General features: G+C 41.4%; 2 protein-coding genes across 7 annotated transcripts in view; one reads left to right on the top strand and one right to left on the bottom strand.

The window, feature by feature from the left end:
- The first annotated feature begins 275 nt into the window (after positions 1-275).
- On the top strand, positions 276-6,425 carry DONSON (DNA replication fork stabilization factor DONSON). The gene is made up of 10 exons (XM_068912961.1): positions 276-566; positions 759-830; positions 1,669-1,872; positions 2,327-2,505; positions 2,993-3,171; positions 3,262-3,385; positions 3,508-3,609; positions 4,597-4,795; positions 5,517-5,732; positions 6,020-6,425. The coding sequence occupies exons 1-10, from the start codon at positions 291-293 to the stop codon at positions 6,155-6,157; spliced, it is 1,689 nt and encodes a 562-aa protein (XP_068769062.1). The 5' UTR covers positions 276-290; the 3' UTR covers positions 6,158-6,425.
- A 2,185-nt stretch (positions 6,426-8,610) lies between these two features.
- Positions 8,611-16,371, bottom strand: part of SON (SON DNA and RNA binding protein) — a 43,986-nt gene continuing 36,225 nt past the window's right edge. For 3 of the 6 annotated variants that reach the window (XM_068912926.1, XM_068912949.1, XM_068912931.1), the window contains 4 exons: positions 15,565-15,712; positions 11,280-11,348; positions 11,069-11,184; positions 8,611-10,527 (listed from right to left, as the gene is read on the bottom strand). In XM_068912926.1, coding sequence (XP_068769027.1) covers positions 10,369-10,527; positions 11,069-11,184; positions 11,280-11,348; positions 15,565-15,712 — 492 coding nt within the window. In that variant the 3' untranslated portion in view covers positions 8,611-10,368. The remainder of the gene's footprint in view (positions 10,528-11,068; positions 11,185-11,279; positions 11,349-15,564; positions 15,713-16,371) is intronic. The other 3 variants (XR_011135389.1, XR_011135390.1, XR_011135388.1) reach the window with 1 other exon arrangement.

Below are 16,371 nucleotides of genomic sequence, written 5' to 3'. Positions count from 1 at the left end.
TTCCGCTTTCGATGTGCTCGGACAGAGAGAGGGGAGGGTTGTGAGGCGCGTTACCCCCGCAGGAGGAAGCAGCCGCGGCCGTCCCGGGGCCGGCGAGCCGGGCGCGTCCCGCCGCGCCGCCAGCTCAGCCCTCGGCGCCCCGCAGAAAATGGCCGCTGTCGCCCCCCCGAGCTGGGCCCGGCCCGGCCCGGCCCCGCCGCGCCGCGCCGCCGTGGGGCGGAGCTCGCCGCTTTTCGCGCCACGCTGCGACAGCGGCTCCCGCCCGGCGGCTGCCTGCGCGCCCCTCCGCCATGGCCGCCGCCGCCGTGCCCGGCTACTCGCCCGGCTTCAAGAAGCCGCCGGCGATGCTGCGGCTGAAGCGGAAGCGGCGGAGGGAGCCCGTTGCTGCCGCCGCCGATGCTGCCGCTGCCGCCGCCGCCGCCGCCCCCTCACCCTGCGGCGCGGCCCCGCGGCCGCCGCCCGCCCGCCGCAACCCCTTCTCCTGCCTGGACAACGCGCCGCGGGAGCGGGACCGCCGGGGGCGGCGGGCGGCGGGCGGCGGCCCCCCGGCAGCGCCCTTCTGGCAGGTACGGCCGGGGCCGGGCCGGGCCGGGCCGGGGGGCTCCTGCCGCCGGGGCGAGGGGAGAAGCGTGCGGGGCCGGGGCCGGGCCGCTGCGATTTCAGAGCGGAGGGTGGTTTGGTAAACGATCGACCCGGGTCTGTCTGCGTGCTGCGTTTTACCCGCCCTTTTTTTTTGCTTTTGTTTTTCTTCCCGTCAGCTTTTAGATGCCGCTACCGAGGAGGAGCCCGCCCGGAGAGCGGAGGGGGCCGGGGCCCTCCCGGCGCGCCAGGTACGGCACCGCCCGGCCCGGTCGCGAGTCGCCTTGGCGAAGGCGTTCGGAGTGGTGGCCCCGGTCGCCTTTTATTCCGTAACGGCGAGAAAAGCGGTGTTACTTCACCGGGCCGATAGGAAAGAGATGATTCCTGAAAACCCGCGTCTTCGAGGGTTTCGAGCTTGACCTTGCGTTACCCTGTCTCAGGCACAAAACCTGAAGTCCAGGGTGGCTTAGCAGGAGAGAGGAACGAGCCCTCGAAGAGGACGAGGGATCCTAGAGGGCTCCCGGGCTCTTTTGCGTCATCTAGGAAGCATCTGACGTCACCGTCGCTTTTTGGTTTTGGGACTTTGGGAAAGATTGCTATGAGCTAAATCCTTCTGCTTCTTGTAACCCAAGTAACGCAGTATTTCTGTCAAAAGTTTGTTGTAGGCTCAAGTAACGTGCTGAGTATAAGCAGTGCCTGGCCAGCCTGCGAGCGGCCAAACTCGGCATAAATTGGAGTAAGGGATGGTGGTCTGTAGCACCTTGATGTGAGGTTTGCGTTCTAACTTAGCGCAAGTACTCTGCTACGGTAGATAGCAACTAGGGCACCTTTGCTGTTAAACTGCGCTGGACGGGAACGTTCAGGAAAGCACAGATTTAACTTGCCTTTTTATAGGCTACTAAACTTTGGAGTTCAGAGGCTGCATGTAGCAACCGTAGTCCTATCTAGTCCAGTATCTGGACTGCCTGCCGGTACAGGGGTATTAAATCAACATCAGAGCAAACCTAGCCATGCCAAGATAAAAATAGGTAGGTATGTAGATTTTTACTATTGTCCTTAGGTTAACTGCTGCTATTTCTGTTTCCTAAGGACTTTCATTTACCTGTTCTCATACCTGACGTTCCTTCTTCACCAAGAAATGAACTTCCTGCGGACTGGAGTATTAAAACACGACTTCTTTTTATGTCTTCCCAACCTTTTACCTGGGCAGAACATTTAAAAGCGCAAGAAGAAGCTCAAGGATTTGCCCAACACTGCAGAGCAACAGAAACAAACTTGCCACAGTGCGTACAGGTAATACTTAAGGGGGCAGCTTGGAGATCTAGCTTTAGATAGGAAAATGTAACTTTGCACGTTTCCTTAAGCGTGCTTGCAGGGCTGGCAGCAAAGGTCTTGCTGTGTTTTTGTTTGTTTAGGTCTCACTTACCTTAAGGATAAGGCTCATTTAGACTACTGATCTAACTGCATCCATTGTTTGTACCCTAAAATACAACCAGTGGCAAACAGCGATAAGCGTGTGGTGTTTTAACTTCAACTGTGGCGCAGTTAACAGTTGCTGCCTGTCGTGTCTTTAATCTGGCTTATTTGCAAGCCTAGGACATTTTTTTACCATCTAGTGGGTGTGTGTATGTTGTTTGGTGTGTGTGCGTGAGATTTTTTTTTTTTCCTCGCATCTGTTGCAATGCTACCTTCTCTTAAGTAAAGATTTAAGTGTTAATACCCTCATAAAATATTGTTTGAAATCTAGGAACCAAAAATGTCCACAGAACTCCGTTGTGCCTTTCAGCAAAGTCTCATTTACTGGCTTCACCCTTCACTGCCTTGGCTGCAGCTGTTTCCTCGCATTGGAGCAGATAGAAAAATAGCAGGAAAGGCTAGTCCTTGGTCACAGGATGAAGCCTTGCAGCAGGTGCTAATGAGTGAATGGTAAGTGGAACCAAGAAACTCTTGTATTTAGCAAAATTAAGACATCGGAATTCTAATTTATGCACAAGTTCTTTCCATTTCTGTGAGAAAGCTTTTTTTTTTTTTTTTCCCCAGCAAGAATATTCACTATTTTGAGGACCAGTAAGTCTGAAGCTGTCGTCTTTTGTTAAATGTCCTTGTCTAATCCTAGTTGATTAGGAAAGACTTCTGAAAAGCCTGTTATCAGGTCGCTTCATGTAGAGCCACGTGCTTAAAAGCAAAAGTTACTGGAAAGCATAGCACGCACAAACGGGCTGCGTTTCAGAGGAGTGCAGTTTGCTAGATGCTAAACGCATTTGAAAATATGATTCTCATCTTTCATTATGCTCTCAAAACTGTTCGGAATAGACATTGATAATACCCAGCAAATAACTAAAATCCAGTTTTATGGTGTGTCAGTAGCGAACAATTCACTTCAATAACAGAACTGTTTTATTCTAACTTGCAGGTCTGTCAGCTTTACTTCTCTGTACAATCTGCTCAAAGCCAAACTGTGTCCCTACTTTTATGTATGCACCTACCAGTTTACTGTCTTGTTTCGTGCAGCTGGTCTTGCAGGAAGCGATGTTATTACAGCTGTCATTTCTCCCACAACTAGAGGTTTAAGGGAAGCCATGAGAAATGAAGGTAAGATGAAACCAGTTATTCGAATAACTGATAAAGTGCATTAGCTAGGTGTTAAAAACATTCACTGCTTTCTTTCCCCTTCTGTTCAAGGCATAGAGTTTTCTTTACCTTTGGTAGAAGAAAGTAGAATCAGAAAACGGAAAAACTCTGAAATTAATTTGGAAACAGAAGTTGTTCACAGCCCTGAAGTGGGCAAAAGCCCTGAAGATGGAGAGTAAGTAATAAGTCTTTAAAAATGTCTAGAATTCAAAGGCACCTACAGCCTCCTGCATATTTAATTTAGAAAACCTTAACAGGAAGTATTGCCTTTCTAACCCCTGATTCTGCGTTTTCTAGGGAACCCACTCCAAGTGATGATGATGAAGAAAGTTTCTCTTGGCTTGAGGAGATGGGAGTCCAAGACAAGGTTAAAAAACCAGATGCAATTTCTATTAAACTGTATCCTTTATTTGCATGTCAAGATCTGTTAGAGCAAAAACCTTGTGGAGTTCATCTTTGTGGTATAGATTTAAGTTTTACAAAAGCTTTTGAGGAAATATTTCCAAATATTAATCCACAAGGTACCACACTATTAATAGACAACTTTGCCTGTCTCTTTCAGAATTTCTAAATATTTCTGTTCTTAAAGGAAGAGCCACAGTGGATGGTTAATGCAAACATAAGATCCAGCTAATAGGTCACAGGCTATTTGAATGTGTCACTTCACGTACTGCTTCATTAGCAAGACTTCATTAGATAAAGGACGTCATCTCTTCACGCAGGCTAGGTCTATGTTTGCAGGTAGTGTGGCACAATAGGGATAGCGCTGTAGACCAAAACAGCTGGTGCTGAGAACGTGTTCCAGAGGAGGGATTACCTTCATCTAATCTGGTCCCCTTTGAAGCTGGAGCGCCTAAGGTGTGCTCCCGAGTGCAGCTACCTGTTACTCTCATCCAAGAATGTGAGACTGCTCCACATCTACGCACTGTAAGTGGGGACAATCAGGGGGTTCACTTTGAAAGCAAACTCCCCATCTGAACTGAAATGCTCATGTTTTAATGTTTGCTTTGACACAGTTATCTTATTAAAAGTAGAACTAGTTAACTGCGCAGGTTTTTAACAAAAATGAACTTGCCAGCTATGACTTTTCAGATCTGGAATTTTTTTTTTTTTTTTTTAAATCTCATAACTTTAATGAAGTCAGAGTTCAGGTTTAAGTTGTTGCTTAACACTTGAAGAACAAACTCAAGTCAGTGTAGCATTTGGGGCAGGGGGGATTGGCTTGGTGTGTGCGTGTGTAGGGTGGTGGTGGTGGTTGTTTTTTTTTTCCTTTCCTTGTTTGGGCGGGGGGGGGGGTCTCCTACTGCCGCACTGCTGTGATTCTTGCTTTGGTGCATTAAGGCTTTTCAGCTGTCCATGTTTTCCCTTTGACTCCAATCAATATAGCCGTAAAGAGAAAAATGAAGTGCAAATGGATCACAAGCCTGAATCTGTTGCATTAATCAAAGGAACAAACACGTTCACGTTGCTGAACTTCTTGATAAACTGTAAGAGTTTAGTGGCTGCTGCAGGTCCACAAGCAGGGCTTCCACCAACTTTGTTGTCCCCCATTGCTTTTCGAGGTGCAACAATGCAGACACTCAAAGTAAGTAACAAAAACGGTTTCTGTTTTTTCCCACAGAGGCGGCTATTTTTTCACTCAGCAGTAGATTAGACACTGTCTTTGTATAGTCACCATATCTCCTTCAGATACAGCAGATTTTTTTTGTTGCTACAGCTTGAGTTAGCCTTTTGACTGCAATACAGACTACGCCCTAAATCATCTTTATCCCAGTAGATCTGTGCTGCTAAACTGAATCCCAGTAATTCCATCCTCAACATCCTGATATATAAAAGGTTAAGTAGACTTCCCAGCTACTAAAATGGTTCTTAAGCGAGACTCCTTTGAACACCAGCACCTTCCTGAGATCTTACAGGGTCCCAAACTATTGTGGCTGCTTACATGAGGGAGCCTCTGAACCACATCTCACAATTTGCTAACAGAAGGAGGTGGCAGATCCTAAAGAATACGTTAACAGGAGTATTGCAGTCCTGTTCCATCAGAGGTAGTTCATGTTATGTGCATCAAAGTTCTTCAGTTACGTTCCTGATTTGCTATAGCATTCCTGCATATTCAAGTCCATACATTTTAGGAGCTCTTACAAAGACAGTAAAACCATCGTAATACTCGCATACATTGACGAGTAAGTTGACACTAGCTAAAGGATTTTGAAAACTTTCAATAGGAATATGGTACTGTAGTTTGAAACTAAAGTGGAACTTTAATTGGCATATCAAGAACTGTTCTTACTTGGTCTTGCCTTCAGGCTCGGAGTATAAACGCAAAAGCAAGGGCTCACTTGTCATATGAAGATATATTCAGTTTGGAGATCATAGGCCCTGTCATGCCTCATTCTCTGCATTCTTTGACGATGCTGCTCAAACCTGCACAGAGAGGAGCTTTCTCTGCAATATTATATACGCATGAGCCAACAGCTGTGTTCAACATGGGTCTTGATGATGCAAGCACTGCCCTAAATAAGGTAAGTAAACTAGCAGAGACAATCTTTCCTGATAGGTTTATTATCTTTATTAGAAAGCAGAGGTCACTGCAACAAAACTGTTTGTTCCTTTATACATGGGTTGACACCCAGTTCCTTTGATCACCACTTGGCAGTCCCGGTGGCTTGGCATTCCATCAGAAACGGAATCATTAGAAAACTAACAGTTCAGGCGTTCCTCAGATGTACCTAAACAAACACTTAAAAGCTATGGTTGCTTCAGACAGGAAGTGTGTATTTATTACATGTCTCAATCTGAACTTTCTCAGGAAGCTGTATGCAAAGATCTTTCTAAATGTGGACTGCAGCCTAAAACGTTGGATCAACTGAGTCAATTTCCAACTTTGGGAAAATCTTCTATCTGCTTCCTAGAAATGAAGGACTATGCTTATACCTGGAAGTCCTAGATATGCTGTTTCAATTTAATGGAACAGGATACTTACTTTCTAGCATGCAGTTGCTTGTACTTATGTGGACGGTCTATGCAAACAGCACCTATGTAGTACCAGGAGGGATATGACCTAATTGAACATACATAATGGATTAAAAACTATTGCACATGACCCACCATAAAATACTTCAATGGACTCTCAAAGAAAATTAAGGAAAAGGCCTTCCTTGGACATCTCCTGTATTTTAGAAAGCTTTTTTAAAATAAAATTTTATAAAATATAATTATCTGTTTTCTTGGTCTGAATTCAGTCTGGAAGGCCTGTATTCTTCATGCCCATGCAACTTCTCTCCTGAAATACAGAACAGCCTCTCTGCCTACTGCCCTGTGTAACTATCCTTGCAGTTACAAAACTTGTTATGCTTTGCCTTCTGCTGTATACATACTTTAGTCTACTGCTATAGCTTATTAAGAGCAATTCTTGTAGCTGCCAGATTCTGATACTCTTATTTAAGAGTTCAGCTTCCTCCACTGTTGCGCACAAGGCCTTCTAAGAGCTGCTCGCTACCTCAGACTCCCCATCTGCCATCTTGAAACGGGCAGCAGCCTCAGAGCGTGGGACCTGAGGAACGGGCCCACTCATATTGGCACATACAACAAGGTGCTGAAAGTAATACGAAAAAGTATTCTGTAGCTGCCTGTAGGGGAAAGCAAGTTAACTTTTATCAACCCGATAACCATCCTGAGATGTGGATTTGAATAGTCTGTTCCTGGGAAATACAGTAAGCAGCATTAAGTTCAGTTGCAGTTTGTATTTTCCCATGTAACTTAGCAGACTAAGGGAGAGAAACTAATGCCAAATAATGGCTTGTAGTCATTAAACTATAAAAATTAGAATTGCTACTAGAATGGGTATCATTAAGCCGAAATTACAGTCTTGTAGTCTAGAGCTGTGTAATTTCAAACATTTACCACTGAATTCTTCATCGTATGCTTTGCAGCATTAGCAGAACGTATGGCTCCTCCTCATGCTTTAAAGTATATATTGGTTTTAAGTCACAGCTTTGCCTCTAATTTCAGAAGCATGTTTACAGCTCTGGGGTTAATTGCTGCCCCTGCAGAGTACTTGGACCTTCACTTAACCTTCACTGTAAAAACTATGCTATAGCACTAGCCAGTCTGCTGCTCTTCCAAATATTGAAATTATTTTAAATACAAACTATCTTTATTCCAGTCACTCCTCAGAGCAGTAAGATTTATCTAACTTGCCCTGTGAATTTTCAGCACAGCTATGATTGATTTGGTTGGGAGAACTAGAGAGCAGCAGTTGCTTAAAACATTTTGTAGCTTTTGCACTTGAAGAGGCAGTTTCAAATCTTTGGGGAGACAGGAACTTTGCTTTCCTACCCTTCCAGCTTTATCAATTTAAAAAGTACTAGTTAGAATGCTGCCCAGAAACTGTTTTGGTACAAGCTGGCTCCAAGTTTGGGGGTACCCGTTTCAAAACGCTCTACTTCACCACAAACAAGTTGGAAACACTTTCAGTGAAAGATTACTTCTAGAAAAATAATTCTGTAGCAAAAAGCAAATCCAACACTTAAACAGATCACTGCTTCCTTTAGCAGGACTCCCAAACTCTTTCCCTTTAGACAGCTAAACTGCTGCATAAATAACCAGGTTCCAAGAGAGTACTTCCTAGTTGTTTTTTTTAAAATATAGACTACTTTTAATATAGACTACGTGTCTATTCCTGCATGCAAAGGATACTCAGACCAATTGAAATGTACAAACTTTACAGAAGCACATCTCTGCACTAGCTTTAAAATCCATGTATCATTCTGAACAACAGGGATGAAACTAAAACAGAAACCTCAACATTAAGAAGTGTCATAATTAAGGTATTACAGATCTTAACTCTTATTTTTTCTTTCTACATCTTCCTTAAAACCAGGGGTTAAGTTTATATACAGTATCATGTCTTTAAGGCATGAAATCCAGAACTTGCTTTTTTTTTTTTTTTTTTTAAATTGAGTCTTCTGTCAGACTGAATTCATCTGCTCGCTTCTGTGAGATAACATATATATCTTCACAGTATACACAGGGAATATGGACAAAAAAGACCAAAGTAACAAGTACCAGAGAAGACTGTATGTTCCCAGATTTGATACCATGCAGCCAGACCTTACTAAACAGAATGATCAACATCTCCGATAATGTCTAGTTTTGATACAGCTAACAGTAACAAAAGCCTGATTAGCAGCTGCCTCCCACATCCTGAGCTAATTACATTGAGCTGTACATCAAAAAGCTAGACGTCAGCTAAGAGAGGTGTCACATCCAGCTCTCCCAGAGAATGCCTTTCCATTGCTTACCATCCTATTTACATTTATTACATACCTTACAACTATTTCAGCAAGTAAGGAAAGGAGACCTAAGAACAACAATTTTACCCAGAGACTGAAGGCAAGAAGCCAAACGGAAAAGAAGTTTAATTAAGACAACTACGTTGACAAAAATTACGATTAATTCAGGCATTTCTAGAGTGCTTTGATAGACTACAAAGGGGCCTTATTTCTTGGAAATGTGTGGTAGAGAATTCAGAACGTTTCTCTGTCCCTCCGTTATGCCATGTACAAAACGAGACACTGCTACTCATCCCTTTAGGGCAGAGAAAGAGGCTTTGTTCAATAACAGTTGAGAAAACACACAAATAACTTTACTTCATAGAAGAAGAGGTACCAGTAATTCCCCATCTCCAAGTTCCTACTGCCACTGCAGTGGTCATTCACTGTAGGCCAGAGTACTGCGTACTGTGTACAAACTATATTTTGTTCGTTCCCAGATGAAGCTCTGGTCAGTAGCTGTAATAAGAAACAACTTCAAAAAGACTTTTCAAAAATAAGCATCTGGACTATTACAGGCCATAAATCCTGGCAATCTGCTCATAACACAGACAAATCTGGTGAGAGGTGTACAATGCCCTTTGCAGCCAAAATTTTCCTTTCAAATTCAAAGTGCACATAGCCAAAGTACTAGTTTTTCTTAAAATTTTTTTTTTTTTAAGTCATTCTGCATCCTCTCCATTATCAAACAGCCAAAACTCTGGATCAGGCTGTCTCCTTGAGGGCGGAGTACCATTACAGAAAATTAAAGCCCAAGGAGTTAATTTGGTAATATTCTAAAACAACTGAAAAAGACTAAAAAGGATTCTGCAACCCTTAACAACTGTTGCTACTCTTTACAACACATACTTCTATACTGTGCGTATTTTCAAAAAGTTGTTTTGGCATAGATTTTAATTACTGTTTACTGACCAGTGATTAAGATTATGAACTTGTGCTGCTTTATTGACCAAGTTGGGTACAACAATTGAAGCATCATTCTATCCCCTCCCTCCCCCCCCCCCCGCCCCCCAAATCCAGTTGTAGATTTGTTAGAGTTTAAAATTCACATTAACCACAAATTCATACAATCAACATCAGGCAGTGTGTTAATTTGTTTGGAATAGACAACTCCATTATCTCCCTTCTTAGAACATGCAGGGAGAGACACTTTTACATTGCAAGTCTCATCAGTTCCATCGCTGGACCATCTGCCCTCCCGTTGAAAGCAAGTCTTTTGCCTAATCACGTATGTCCTAGAATATGGGCTGTACGGCCAGTTGCGGTGCACCACTGAGTTAAACCCCAAACAAAAGTCAAAGAGAAGCCGCAGCGTTAACACTGTACAACAGGGCTACCACTGCTTGCTTTCTCACAGGGGTAACAGTACTGGCCCAGTATCTGTCCAGCAGTACACGCCAGCCCCGACTAGACTAAGGTAAGCTGCATGGCCTTTTACCAGCTGTAGGCAAAAGTGCAAGAGTAGCTTTACCAAGACCAGGGAAAACTGCAGCATAGTACAAAACAGTATGAAAGTGTTAACATTCCATATCGAAGAGAAATTGCATGAGTTTTAAAACAAGGGTTTAGATTACTGATGCCTCCAGAGTCTGTTGTCTGATTTTAGTCATTTAAGAAATAATTACATCACTAATGTAAACAATATAAACATACCAAAAACTAAGTATGATTTAAATACATTTTGATGGTACAAAAGAAAAACCTGAAGGTGCCTGTACAGTTTTTACAACGTGGGAATTGCCAATGTATTTACAACATGAAAGGGCAAATACCATTTTTGTGCAGAGTAAATTATCTGAAATAATGTCAATATAAAAAACAATATCTAGCGGTGTGAGGCACTCCTAAACATGGTGGTAGTAGCCATGCTTTCCTTTGGTACAAGTCCCATCGCTTGGAGAGCCGCAGTTGCTGCTGTGGCTTTAGCATGCTTCTTATTAAGGCTGGCAAAAGTAGGCCTGTATTCATTTCCATTCACTCTCACCTGTTTAGGAGAGGGGGAAAAAACAGCGTTAGCTCTCTCTGTTTCAGGGGCAGCACTACATATAACTCTTTTTAGCACGTTCAGTATATAATTCTTCTCTAGGGGTAGATAAAATCCACTTTTGGTCTGTAAGTACGAATAGCCATTTCCAAGTGATAACTGCTAATGCAAGATATTACATGAGAAAAGAAAGCCCACGTTCTAAGGTAACTAAAGGACAAAAATAGCTAAATATTGGCTAGCACCTTTACAACAGTGAAACTCAACACTATACCTGCAAGTAAGAAGCAAGAATATGACTCGACATAGGTTAATAATTTAAATAAGAAGTGAAATAGCATCACAGTTTCTTTACAGATAACGTGCTTGAGAGATCGATCTGAGTTGGCATGTAACTCCACAGAAACACCACTCTGAAATTTTAGCACTGAGACATTGCTCAGCACACCCCGGCTACCACTGAAATACACAAATACAAAGATGAATTTAATAACATCTTTTAATAGAGAAACCAACCGCAAACAAGGAAGTTCAAACTCACCTTAAAAATAAAATGTTTGCGATGATCAGGCCCACTATCATCCACCAACACAAATTCAGGTGGTGACCATCTTCTTTTGTTACAGATCTCCATCAATGCAGAAACTGGATGTTTACCTTAAAGATTAAACGTATGCAAAATTTCAGTGTTTCTATCAGAGCAATCATTTTAGATGAGGTTTTTTTTTTTTTTGAACAAGCAGAAATCTCACCTGAAAGATCCTTCATCACACTATAATGTCCAGATCTCTTTTGTGCCTTCTCTCCCACAGCAACAAGCCCTAAACAAAACATGAATCAAGTTCACATTTATGATTCTCATCTGATTTCTGTATTCTCATCAGTAAAGCATTAACATGTACAAAGGCAACCACCTTTTCAAAAGTCTTTCAAGTCTCCCTTCCTTTCAGCATTTTTTTCCCCATCTATGCCACGCGTAACCCTCTTCTCAACCGCTCTACTAGGACACTTAACTAGCTAGCTAGTACAAAAGTTTACATAGTTTTACGCAGGTCAGTAATCCCCTGGTTTTCCATGCCTGCTTTGGGGAAAACACGGAAGAGAGACTTAAAAGCACACACATCCAGTATTTACCTGTGCTGTAAAACCCAAAATCCATCTAACAGTTTGCCTCTAACACACTGACAATTTTAAGTATTTCCCTCAAATAGTAAAAAGGGCAACTAGTTATGTCCTTTTATCATAGGAAATACTAACCACAGTGGTTTTCTTACAACATGTGCTCTTTATTTTACAATATTCAATTATTTTTTCTTACATCCAAGGTCACCGCCCAGTTACAGTGATTTCAACCACACGTGAATATAAAGTAGCTAAAAAACATGCAATTGGGCCCCAAAGTAATACAACGAACACAAGTTCTAGTGAAAGTCACTGTGAAACATACTACAGCGTACCAATTGCCAATAACAATGCAATGTTTATCAAGTGAGTCAAATTTCTCTCAATTCACTTTTTGCCCTTACCTTAAACACATGTAAACAAAGTATCTGACCCCACTGTTCAGAATTTCTCTGACTTCCATCCTTGTATGTTATTTTCTTTGTTTCTTACCTCAATTTGTTTCTGTTCCTGGCTTTGGAGAATTAATAGAGGGAGATAGGCTTTTGTTTCCAGTTTCTTCCTGTTCCTTCAGTTTTTTTGTTGTTGGCTTTTTTTGGTTATGCTTTAAAAGAAAACCATTCCCTCCCTCACCACACTTTCATCCCAAGATGCACAGGATCATTAACACCTCTTAAGTAGGGACTTTCCAAGTGCCATTAAACCTCTAAAGATATCAATCATCAAAACACATTCTGTTTCTTCTTTCTTATTGAATGCACTTGTATCCAAACTAGCCAAAGACTTCCACCGAAGAAAGGACTTCATCTGCATTGATACCACATCTCCCTCACTCATACAATAGTGCCACACTCACTCACACATAATTATGTTCCATATCTGGTCCCAGGCAGCTCATTAGGCACTCTCAAAAGAAGTTGCAATGGACCACGACAAGCTCTGCTTTTCACAGGAGAGCTGACTGACTGAGCTGCTTTAAGCAGAGACGACCAACAACTTACTGACTCACAGCAAAGCTCAAGAAGAGTTTGGTTTCAATGCTGGCTGTAAGAGGACTACAGATCTGACGTGGTATCCAGAAAAAACAGGGTCTGGTGGAAAGTCATAGCAAAGGTTGACAACCTTTTGGTACCTGTCTTGGTACAGCCTACTGAGCAACTCTTTAGCGAACTCCCTCATTCCCATATTTATTTTTTTATTGGGAAACAAGTTCTAAAATGTGTATAAAAATAGTAATTGTTCTGGTTTTCATCTTTTAAAATAGAACAGACCCCCTTCTAGATAAAATTTCAGCCCAACTTCCATCAGCATACACATGTTGATAGTAGTTATTTCCTCACCCTTCATTTCAATCAAGGGTCTTTAATCCTCTACATAGAACTTTATAAAATTTGACTGTTAATACATAGGGCATTAAGAATACTGTCGTATCAAGAAGCTTTTCAGCTACTCATCATAAATGTATAATCTTTGTTCAGTGGCTTCTTCAAAAAGCGTGTTTGCTCTTCGTAATGGAGATTGTCTCCTTATAACATATGCTTGCTTGGCCCAAAATTAAATATTCTTTATCGACACAAAACATTTTTAGGTATTTTGTGGAAATGATTAGACAGATTCTCTATATGATGAGGATCAAATTCAGAAAAAAAAGGGGGGGGGGGGCAGAAGGGGGAGGAAAAAAAAAGAGGAAATCAAAGCTAAACCAGGACATCTCTCAGGCTATCAGTATTTACAGGTGAATCCATCATACACCAGGAATAGGTGCCCTTTAATTCCACCTAACTTCTCTCCCATCTTATGGGAGACCACACTTGCTGAAGCAGAGAGCGCCAACTATCTGTCACAGAACGCCCAGCACAATGAGGTCCTGATCCTAGCTCAGACCTTAGGGCTTGATCCTTGGAACTTATATATCGAGTTCTGCAGACATTAAGGAAATTTGCACTAGAAACCACATAAAGATCCTGGAACACACTTTTACTACCAGAAACTTGAGCTGTGACACAGCTGTGTATCATCAAAACGTTCACAAATGTTCAGAACGTTCATGGGCTGTGCAGCCGTGCTACCTCTTCCCTACTACATGACAAGGGGTAAGCAACATAATGAACAGAGCTAATTCTCCTTCTTCTTACCATGAAAACCCACAACTATGTTATGCAGGCTGCTTGAGAGAATAATGCTCGAATTGACTGTTATCAACTTCTTTCCTCTGCCCGATACTAATGAAGCTAAACTGAAGGAACTCTTGCCAGCAGTGAGAGCTTTACAAGACAGCCCCTCGAAAGATCACAGTAACTAAGTAACAAAGAAAATATTTTCCAAATAACGCTTTCTTGCCAATCACTCTGTTACCAGGTTATGTCGATTATTTTTCTTTAAATGGAAAGGTGGCAGTGGAGAAATGAACAGCTGAAAAACAATTTTGGTCACTGTATAAAATCAAAGTGCCTGTACTATGTACTTGGACACTGCTGCCCTTCTCTATTTATAAAAAAAAGGCTACTAGGAGGTCTTTAAGATTCAGAAAGTACTGGATTTGTATTTATTTATTTTATAACTTAAGAAAGATTTCTCATTTTCTACCTCTCTGCATTTAATATTCAAATCCTGTTTAAATTAATATTTTCACTGCTATAGAGCAGTCAGAGCAATACTGAGTTCTCTCTCTATTGAGAGCTAGTAATTTTGCCCCCTCCCCCCCAAGATTCCTCTGACTCGAATTGCATCTCTGCAAATAAACTTCACAAATTTGTATTTATATAGGTTGGGTTTTTTTTTCCAGAATTCAACTATGAGCATTGACAGAAGTTAATAAAACCCCGTAATTCAAAGCATTTCATGCTTTAATGTGATCTATTTAACATATTAAAAGTTCCCAGTTCTTTTAATATTTGGGACACCACCTTAAGTATTTGTTTTCCTGCAGTCAGTGTTAAAGCGTTTGTTTTGATAACACACATAATAGAACAATTAAGGGCAAAATCATGACTGCTGAAATGTTGCCGCTTACATTTAAAACATTTGCAACATGTATATGTATTTCAGATGGAAAATTTTCATTAACGTACACTCTGAAAACAGAGCTCTTGCTGAACGTGCTGGAAAGGTGGCCAATCACATAAACTCCGCTTCTCTAAGTAAAAAGCTAAATCTCTTGAATCAAATGAGAAAAATACAACAGCTCTCGACCTGGAGTCATGAATTATATAAGGAAGAGGAGGAAAGATTGCCAAAGGAGCTGCTGGAAGCAAGCAGGGAAATGTCACTGTAGTTGAGCAGAGAGGTACCTGAGACAGGATCAAATTAGGAGAGGGAATAGTGGTGAGGACAGATAGATTAAAAAAAAAAAAAAAAAAATCAAAGAGAATCCATTTGGAAGACCTAAAAATCCGTATGACAGCCTATTCATGTCAGGACTTTGGCTGAAAGCAGTAGTAACTCAGCTCTGTAGCTCCCAGCTCTTATTTCTGTCCTCCCCCCCCTGTTTAAAGCTGATTAAACGCTCTGTCTTCTGTCCTGCCTCATTCCTGCTTCAGACACCTTCTCTAAGGTGACACTATCTCTAGAATGGATGGTTCCACAATTAATCTCCCTGTCCGTCCTTTCTCCGTACAGTGAACTGAAGCATATCCCTCACTTAAGAACCACTGAAAAGCACTTTTTGAGGTGGAAGGAGAAAGTTAGGAAAAGTTTAAGAACTTCTGGAAGAGTTCGCAGGCATTAAGGACAAGTGCACATATAAATCATCCAGGCCTTGAAAAAACAATATCAAAACCATTTATATCATTCTGTTTTTTTTATGATGAAATTGTATCTACACAAAATAACTTCCAAGTAGTAAGCTTTTTCTAGCTTCAAAAAAAAGACACAAGTGTGTTTATACAGCCATAAAACATTTACATGAGGGCTTACCTTTTCGATCCGTCTTAAAATCAACCATAATAGGTTCAACGCTGCCTTCTTTGTTTTTTCCCAGCCCTTCTCCTTCTCTCCAGCCCATTTTTCTCATCAGTTGAGCTCCCATTCCTCCAGTTACAGGGGCTGCTCTTAAGAACTGATCCTATCCAGAAAAAAAAAAGTAAAACAAGTCCTAAAGTTAGCACTGGGACTTAAAAAAATAAGTCGGAGCTTCCAAAAATGTTTCTAACAATGCTTCACAGATTCAATTCAAACGAATACACCTTAGCTTTATATACATTAACATCTTGTATAAACCAGAATTCACGCAGACACACGAGACACAAATCAATAGTTTCAAAAAAGAACAACTTAAAATGTTAATGCAATCCTTTAATTCAAAAGTGGCAAGTGACCCATTTCAGACGTACGTATTTAATAAAATGATAACCGTTTATTCTTAAACACACTACTTTGGTTCCAATGTCTCTCTTCTCATCTTGTGAAAGGAGGCAGTGTTAACTGTTTAACTGGCAACATTTGTGCCAAGTGTACCTAGTTATTGAACAAAATACAAGCACATTTAGTAATGACATTCAAATAGTGTTTATGCGTATTTTAAATATAAAAAAAAAAAGTTCCCCGTTTTATTATACAGCAGTTGCACATTCAAGTTTTACTCTGAAAATCCACATGAAACAGATACAGGTTTTTCTTTTCTTTTTTTAAGGAAAAAAGGCGCTTAGCCACACAGTTTAGCAGCAGTAGTCGTCACATTGTTTCAAATCATCATTAACATAATAGTTGTTAAATGCTGAAAGC

Source organism: Struthio camelus, chromosome 1 (assembly GCF_040807025.1).
Source record: "Struthio camelus isolate bStrCam1 chromosome 1, bStrCam1.hap1, whole genome shotgun sequence".
Taxonomy (NCBI): Eukaryota; Metazoa; Chordata; class Aves; order Struthioniformes; family Struthionidae; genus Struthio; species Struthio camelus.
Note: the sequence above shows the minus strand (reverse complement) of the source record. Positions and strands in the feature narration are given on the sequence as shown.